We start from the raw sequence: 8,876 nt of genomic DNA on the forward strand, positions 1-8,876 counted from the left end.
GGGAGGCCTAGGGCCCCCAACTACTAGATCAACAACTAGGAACCATTTGGTCAGCCCTTGCTAGAGAATCTGCCACTGGACGGGCCACCTCAACGGGAGGAAGAAACTGGCCAGGGCCAGGATGGGCTCAACCGAGGAAGGAGCTCAAGTCTCTGCACCACGACAAGGCGGTTCCTTTTGTGTTTGTTTGTATATGTGGATAAGTGTGCATAGCTATTTGTGTTTGAATGGGTTTGTATGTGTGTAGTGCGGTTAGGGTTGGCTATGTGTGTGTGGTAATTTCAAAAAGTTCTTTCTTTTTATCTTTGTTGCAAAAGGTTAAAGCAAAAACACATTGCAACATAGTATCTTTATTTGCAACAACCAAAAGAACATTATGGCATCATTTATGTCGTAAATTTCCATTATTGATTAGATTAATAAACTATTTAGTGAGAGCCATCAGCATGTTCGGATTGGGTCCTCGTTCGCGTAAGTCGTGCGTTTTACTGGCAATAAATCCGGGTTCTGTCAGCTATCTTTAGCAGAATGTTCCAGTATTGGCATTGTTCTCAATGAAGGTCACGTAATCTGGAAATATGAAATACAATATGATAAAACTGTCAGCAGTAAGACAGGACGAAGACAGGAAAGAAAGGGAAAGCGAATTCGGCGCAAAGAAGGATCACTCACCGGGCACATCGGTGTAAACACCGTAGTTGCCTGCATCCGCGCATCCGATTCCCCAGCTGACTATGCCGGCGAGATGGTGCTGGCCGTTGACGTCGACTGTCAAGGGACCGCCACTGTCGCCCTGTCAGTCAAACGGGTATCAATAAGTTCACATTTACAGCCTATTCCTGTGGTTAGTAGGATCTGCCATGAAACAAAGGAGTTTGGTGTTTCTGAGGTCAGCCTACCTGGCAGGAGTCGATGCCACCCTCGGGAAGACCCGCGCAGATCATGTTACTTGTGATGTACCCGGAGGGGTAAGAACTGACGCATTCGCTCTGGGATCTGATGGGCACTGTAACCTCATAAGCCTGATTTGGCTGGTCACCCCCTGTTGGACAGATGGGAAGTTCGAGTTTGGTGGCACGAAAAGTAATGAATGTTGCAAGCGTTATAGCGCACGTGGTCATAACATGATGCTGCCTCACCCGATGACAGAGTTCCCCAGCCAGTGACGATGCCGTTCTGGCCGGCATAATTATCCGTGGAAGACGGAAGGCATACTGGCATGATTCCAGGCAAGGTTAGGTCCACGGCCGAGGAGACTCGGATGAGGGCGATGTCGTTGTCAACCTGCAGAGGATCAGATGGTGCTTTCAGTGCAGGATACACAGGACACGGGATAAATTAGAGAAAAATAAAAGTAGAATCTAACTGCAGTAGGATGCACACGAAAGGAAATTGGTTAGCAACCATATGCATTTCAGAGATGTATTGATATATCACGACAGGTGACTCATCACACTCCTGTCCTGTGACTCACCGTAATGTCGTCGTACTGTGGATGCATAATGATTTCAGCGACGGGCTTCGTGATGACCTGCGTCGCAGCCGAATCCGTCCAGTCCCACATGTTGTAGAGAATCTCCAGTCCAGAAGCGCTACGTCTGATTGGCGCAAAAGAAACATACTGGGTCATTACACTTCAAATTTGGGATATAAACTCTAAAGTAAAATTTAACAAAACAGACCTACATCCAACCTACTCCGCACTCACCCATCGACACAGTGGGCAGCCGTCACCACCCACTCACTGTTGTACACAGATCCGCCACAGAAGGGGTGATTATCGACATCAGCATTGGACAGAGCGACCAGCCAAGGATACTCGTTCTTTTCCGTCACCACACCGCCCACAATCCTCGTGCCTCTGTTGGGCACACCGCATGCTGTGGAGTGGACAAGTTTTTATTTGATGATGATATTGTGATTAGCAGAACATCTCCAATGACCGTCAAACTGCTACTTTTTTAGCAATTCTGACCTACTTGAGTGATTTTCTGTGGTCTCAGAACTATTTCTCTTTACTTCCTATTCTGACTCCTATATATGTTTTTGAATATGCTATGCTTCATAAATACCTGACTGTGTGCTTAGAGAAGCTAAATATGAGAAAGCTGTATCTCTGACAGACAGGCAAAAATATCAATCATGTTTTATGGATATTTCAGGAGGTGTTTAGCGAGCAATTTTCATAAATCCAATAATTCTAGAATTGAAATGGCCTAGCTGTCATGTGACAAGACGTCCATATTGTGCGAGGAGCAGCATGTGGATAATGGAAATGATGATGACTATATGCGTGCTAAGGAGCTTTGGGTCCTCTGGTCGGTAAGTTTCAGTACCAGGGGGTAGGGTCTATCCGGCATGACTGACCCTAAGTCGCCATCTCCAGGGCAGCTCAACACACCAGCAGAAGAAACTACTTAGAGACCAATATAGGCGGTACAAGGCCTGCTATGACCATTGACCCTGACTATGGAGTGCTTTTACGTCAGTCCACCTGCTTAGAGTTCTACCTCACTCTGAAGCCCTTTTTATATTTTTTTTTTTATCATAGACCAAGGCATATAGATTTAATTCATAAACAGCTTACTGTTTGTTATTATTGTATAGCAGGGGCTTACGGCAAGAATTTGGCGGCGGCGGCGATAGAGTCTGCGGCGGCGGCGATGGAGTCTGCGGCGGCGGCGATGGAGACTGCGGCGGCGGCGATGGCGGTGCTTCAGTTTGAGTGCTTCCTTCGGTTGTGGTTGTTTCTGTTCAATGAGAGATTGTGCAGTCAATGGTGGTGGTCTCTAAGCGGAATAAATATTCCAGTGCGCACACCGACATGAAACACTACGATCGCAAAAGGACTGCTCGAGAAAACCTGTCCAGCTACCTGGGACGTTGGCGGTGACGGTGCAGCAGAAACCTCCCAGTTCCCCGGCGCCGTTGGTGCGGAAAGTGATCGTGGCTGTATTCTGGCAGGTTACCTTGAAATATTGCTTTGGCAACTTGGGACATAGCCTGAGATTCAGATAATAAACTTTTATATTATATACTTACATAGTATAAACTCCAGAGTTTCCGTATGATACAAGTTGAACAAATTACAAAGTTCAGATAAAACAAGGATTAAACAGCAATGGAGTTGAGAAGTAGAAGCAAAAATTTGTTTCCCATTCCATTGATACTGAGCTTCTCGATCCGGACTGAGTAAGAAAAGGTGACCCAGGAAAGCCATTCCCATCTGAGATTTTTGTTCTGCTCTAAACTAATTTTCTGTGAAGTTAGAATACAAGTGCTAGTTTTAACCTTCTCCTCCTGCATCCATCTCTGACAATAAGCTTGTCCCCTTTCTTGCATCTCCGCCATCCTTTGATGCCTTGAATGTTGCAACTGATCGTTAAATCGTCAGACGAAGTGGCCTGGAACAACGAAAGGGCGAAGAATGGCGAAAGAATTAGAGATCCTTCAGAAAAGACGAAATATGTCAACATACAGACGTATACAACCACTCCCTGCGCATAGGCACCGAAAGCCGTGATGAGCGAACGTACCGAGAGGACCCACTGCATGTACAAGTTGGTCGAGTACGGCCCAGGGAAGCCAGGGGATCCGATGTCGATGCTCTCTCCGGCCTGTAAGGTATGGGCGCCAGGGGCAACACTCCCGCAGGAAGAAGCTGGAGAGAAATGCAAAGGGGAACGCGAAGTGAGTCAGCGAGGAAATCGACCACGGAACAACATCAGAACCATCTCTACACAGCGACCGAATGCACTAGGTTTCCATCTTAAGCATTTGCGTAAGACTGTCAAGTAGAGTGAGCCACTAACCTTCCCTGAGGAAGAACCTCGGATCTTTGGTCGAATTCCGGGGCTCCTTGTCGCCGGTTCCATTACGAAGCTGGAAGGTAGGTGGTGTTTGCATTAAGGTACAGTGATGCAACGAAACAGGTAAAAATCGCATCCACACAAATCTAAAAAGCATAGGTTATAGGTCATAAGATCGCAGAGGTTCTTATAACGGTATGGGTCACAAATCGCTCCAGCGCCGCACAGAGGCACTCATGGGATGCACAGCGATCACAGACGCCCCCGCGTAGGAAGCCAGCACAGCTCCAGCCGCCACCAGAAGCCCTAAGGTCCGCCCCTTCATCTCGGCTTCTCAGGGAGGAAGTTCTCAGAGGATTCTGCCACACGAAGGAGGTCTTGGCAGGCTTTGGCACTCGAGTAGGAGTCCTTCGAAGCTCGTCGTTGACCCGGAGGACAGTGAGCCAGGAAGTGAAGGCAGGAATCTGCGCAGGCCATTTTATAGCCAATCGCGCACATGATTTCAAACGTTACAGGTGATACAGTGAATGATCAATCACCGACAACCTCAAAGCTTCACGACTTGCCTAATTTACTGCCTTATTACCATCTGCTTAACTCTAATTTACATACTACAAGTGATGTAATTCTACAGAAACGTGAAATGATTTATAAATCCATGTTCTATGCACCTTACATTAGTAATATGCATATATTCTATGAAATGATCAGAAAATGAAATTCCTGTTTCAATTCGATAATTTTTTTACATTTTGGAAAAGAAATAGAGAGATGATTATTGTGTGAGTGCATTCATATGTAAATACATATAAATATATATTACATATATATATATATATCTTTATCTGACTATCTACACATATACAAACCCCCCTCCATATATATATATATATATATATATATATATATATATATATATATATACATAAATATATATATACATATAAATATGAATATTTGTATAAATAAATAGATATATATATATATGTATTTCTACATATATGTAGATGGTAGAAAGATGGTAGAAAGCAGTAACGCATTTAATATAGAAATAGAAATCTTACCTCCCTGACCGGGACTCGAACCCGCGCCGTAAGATTGACAGGCACGGTGTTGAATCTGATTGGCTACATGACCCGCTAAAAGAATTGCCTAACCAGACGCCTTATGAGATGTCATGGAAATTTACCTATTTACTCTCAGCAGAGCTGTGATAGCGAGGTTTTACAGACAATTCCTGTCAATCTTACGGCGCGGGTTCGAGTCCCGGTCATGGAGGTAAAATTTGTATTTCTACCATCTTGCTCACATATATATAACCTCGGTAACCTGATTTGGAACTTAAATTTGTGATTCTGTTGCTGCTGAGCGCCCGCGGGAATTGTTTTTAGTAGTTTTTTTTCTAAAGAGAAAGACGGTAAGATTGATATGATTAAGTCGGTGAAAGATTTAAATATCGAGAGTTGCCAATATGCTTATAAATGGCCAATGTAATGATAAAGAACTCTGTAAATATTTAAATATTGTTGATGGTTCACAGTCGCTCGGCAGTATGTGCTACTTAAATTCAGATGCGTTGATGCGGAAGTATAAACCTATTGATGTCCCAGCCTTGGATACCTTTTCAGAAATTCATTAAGTAGTTATTCATCTTCCTTAAAGACAGAATGCCATAAGTCTTGCTCATGATGCCATTGGAGGTCTCTTAAGAGATTCTAAAACCTATAGCAAAATCCGCAAACACTTTTACTGGCCAAAATGAAGCAGGGTGTGTCAGCATATTGCAAGACTGTGTTATCATTGTCAAGTTGCTGGAAAACTCAATGAAGTAATTCCTCCTTCCATAAGGCATAGAAAGATCTCATCAAATTTTCAAATGTATGTTGAGGAAATATTGTGTGGATAAAAACTGGGATGATAGTGTCCACATTTTATTGTTTGCTATCAGGGAAAATAAATAAGTATCTCTTGGATTTTCCCCACTTGAACTTATGTATATCCACGAAGTTCGGGGACCCTTAAAGCTGTGAAAAGAGAGTTGGATATCTGAGCCGAATGTGATGCCATTGTTGAAATATGTTCAGACCTTTAAACAGAGACTTAAACATGTTCGTGATTTTGCCATGAAAACTCTGTCCGACGCCCAAGGCGATTTGACAAGAAGAGAATTTAAATCAGGCGATTTAGTGTTATTATTTATCCCTCTTTCAAAGAAAGCGTTATAGTCAAAGTATTTTGATCCTTTTCGAGTAAAAGAATGAAAAGGTTATGTAAACTGCGTAAAAGACACCTGAGCGTAGAAGACGAGAACGGTTAGTTGACGTAAATCTGATTAAGCCTTATCATAACAGAGAAGTAATCTTGCACAACGAGGTGATGGTTGTAACATCAGAAACAGACGCGTTTTGTATGGATGATCCTGTGAAGCTGTGTAAGAGTGACATTTTAACTAATCTTAACTCAAAATTGCAGCATCTCTCATCTCGTCAGTCTGCAGAGTTGGCGTCTCTCTGGACTGAGTTTCGGTGTGTGATGTGCCTGTAAAGCAGTCTCACTATCGGATGAGTCCTGAGAAGCGAGAGAAACTTCGGGAGGAGGTGGGCTTCCTCCTTGCTATTGGACTTGCTGAAACGAGCGACAGCGAGTGGGCATCATCTTGCCTGCTCGTCACCAAACCTGACATGTCTCGCCCGACTCCATCGATGGGATGGGATGGCAAGGATGACTTCGTAACGAAAATTGACTTCCTGAAGGGGTACTATCAGGACAATTCGTCACTCCAGACGGTCTCTACGATGCCGTTTGGGTTGAGGAACGCCTCAGCAACTTTTCAGAGGTAGATTAACAGGGTCATTCGAGACTTGGCGAGCGTTCGAGCATACCTGGACGAGCTGGTCTTCACGTCGGATTCGTGGGCTGAACACCTCGAGCGCTGAAGCAGAGCTGACCATCAACCTGACGAAGAGTGAGTTCGGGCGTGCCAGGGTCATCTTCCTCGGTCATGTGGTTGGTTGGTGAAGGAAAAACTGCGTCATTTACTACCAAAATTGAAGCAATCTTGCAGTATGCTGTCCCGAATGATCGCAAGTCTCTGCAGTGCTTCCTTGGACAGGAGGTTCTGTCTGAATTTCGCCCACGCGACTGCCTCTCTGACAGACTTAGTTAGTCCCAAGAAGCAGTTCACATGATTTTGAGAAGCCATTCATATCGAAGGGAGTTAGAGCAGTGCTGGAGCTTTGCTGTTGCAGGCTGGCCCAGACGACGTACTTCTACCTGTCTGGTATCATTCGTCCAAATTTAAGAAGCATCGGAAAAGTTACTCGACTATTGAAATGGAACTTCTCTACGTGGATATTTTTTTTTTTTTTTTTTTATAAAATGAAAAACTGAAACCAAAGGTTAATGAGATGGCCTTTGATGATACAGGAATTCAATATTGAAATAAAACTATTTAGGGGAAAGATAATGTTTTTTTGCTGATATTTTTTCGAGGGTTTAATGATACTTATAAATTTCGTTTAAAGGTGGAGGTATTATGGGTTAACGAATTATTTAATTAGCGTGGCGCATGATGACCTTGTTCTGTTTTAAAAATAATTTCTATATTTCAATAATATCCTTTCTTTATTACTATCTCCATCATTACTTATCGAAATCCGAACTGACTTTTGCTTCGGTGGCTGACTCGAGCGCACCCTTTGGTTGACTGACCTCAACGCCACCTAGCTTTCAGTCAAGCCACTCCGCCATTTTTTGTGCCACTTGAATTTTGTGTCTCTGCCTGTGGTCACTCTCGGCTAAGTATTTATATTTATATTTTGTACTATGAGTTAGGATAGGAGTAGGGTTCTATTTTGCTTTTAATATTTATTCAAGTATAGAAAATATTTAATAGTTATTTTGTTTAATCGTGTTTTTCTACCCGGACATGCTTATTACAGGTATTGCTATGGGCAATAAATAATACCTAATACTTAATTGTGCCATAACACTGCTTTAATATCAGAGAAGCTAAGTGTCTCCATCAGGGTATCTAACCAAAGATTTGGTATTCATTATGACAGCTGTCTGAAAAGGGAGGCCACATACAAAAAGAAATCTCTCTTTTTCCTCAGTGAAGAGACTCAAAGGCTATAAATAAATCTACAAAAAGTAAAGTAGCAAGAAGATTCTTTGCCTTGATTTCCTCAATAATCCGTCAATTAGTCAGTATTTATCCAACAGTTGATCTATTCTTTCGGATTCCATTTTGATTCTTTCTGAGCATCGTCTCAACTTTTAGGTTGTATTCTGTTGAGGAGTAGCGAGTTGTATTTTTTTTTGCTGCAATAGAGGTAAGTGTGATCCCTCTATGATTCCTTGCCAAACCTAGATCTTTTTTCGTAATAGGGAGTGAACAGCCTTCTGTCCATCCATTTATGACCTGTCCATTATATGTGGGATTGCAGCAGAATATCATTGAAAGCCTGGGTTTTCCAAATCTCGAGAGAAATGTTATCAAGTCCTGCTGCTTTCTCATTGTTGTTTTTCAGCACCACTTCAAGTTCTGCTTTTGTAAAGTTTTCAAGTTTAATGCCAAGGGGGTGGGAAAGTGGTCAATGATTCGTCTAACCTTAGTATCTGTAATGTCAGGTACATTTCCCAAGAGATTTTTAAAATGGTCTTCTCACTGATTCAGTCGTTCAGTCTGACTATTGGCTTTCAAGCTGAACTCATTTGACGTTTTTCTCCCACTGATTTCGTTGACAGTTCCTTGCACTGTTCTTCCACTTCCTGTTTATCATGATGTGATCCAATGGCCTTTGTACCATTGGCTCAGGTGAATGTCCATTGTTTGGAACGTGACTAGGATTGGTTGATGAATAGCAGGAAACGATGGTCGTTACAGGGTTGCCGTTGAAGTTACCTATGATGACTTTAGGTTCGATCTCTTCAGTGCTTATGAACGCCATGAGTATGAGTATGGGCTGAATAGAATGCCAACTCTGCCAATAGTAGCACCTATGGAGTTTTTCCAAGTGGAGGCAGAAATGAAGGTCCAGCGTTTCCCAACATCATGATGTTTGA

The 8,876-nt window shown here is 42.9% G+C and overlaps 1 protein-coding gene across 1 annotated transcript; it reads right to left on the bottom strand.

The window, feature by feature from the left end:
* Positions 1 to 334: 334 nt before the first annotated feature.
* Positions 335 to 4,271, bottom strand: LOC122243905 (serine proteinase stubble). The gene is made up of 12 exons (XM_043001653.2): positions 4,036 to 4,271; positions 3,813 to 3,882; positions 3,537 to 3,661; positions 3,292 to 3,404; positions 2,876 to 3,003; positions 2,619 to 2,750; positions 1,709 to 1,880; positions 1,475 to 1,598; positions 1,140 to 1,284; positions 900 to 1,042; positions 673 to 793; positions 335 to 570 (listed from the first exon to the last, which is right to left on the bottom strand). Exons 1-12 carry the CDS (start codon positions 4,132 to 4,134, stop codon positions 521 to 523), a joined length of 1,422 nt encoding a protein of 473 aa, XP_042857587.2. The 5' UTR covers positions 4,135 to 4,271; the 3' UTR covers positions 335 to 520.
* Positions 4,272 to 8,876: the final 4,605 nt, after the last annotated feature.

The sequence above is a fragment of the Penaeus japonicus genome, unplaced genomic scaffold (genome assembly GCF_977035675.1).
Source record: "Penaeus japonicus unplaced genomic scaffold, GWHDUDI00000001_assembly GWHDUDI00000021, whole genome shotgun sequence".
Classification (NCBI taxonomy): domain Eukaryota; kingdom Metazoa; phylum Arthropoda; class Malacostraca; order Decapoda; family Penaeidae; genus Penaeus; species Penaeus japonicus.

Coding starts and splice junctions, on each gene's coding strand:
- LOC122243905 (XM_043001653.2), bottom strand. CDS start 4,134: ATGAAGGGGCGGACCTTAGGGCTTCTGGTGGCGGCTGGAGCTGTGCTG. Junction 3,662..3,812: donor GAGGTTCTTCCTCAGGGAAG/GTTAGTGGCTCA, acceptor ATTTCTCTCCAG/CTTCTTCCTGCGGGAGTGTT. Junction 3,405..3,536: donor ACATGCAGTGGGTCCTCTCG/GTACGTTCGCTC, acceptor TCGTTGTTCCAG/GCCACTTCGTCTGACGATTT.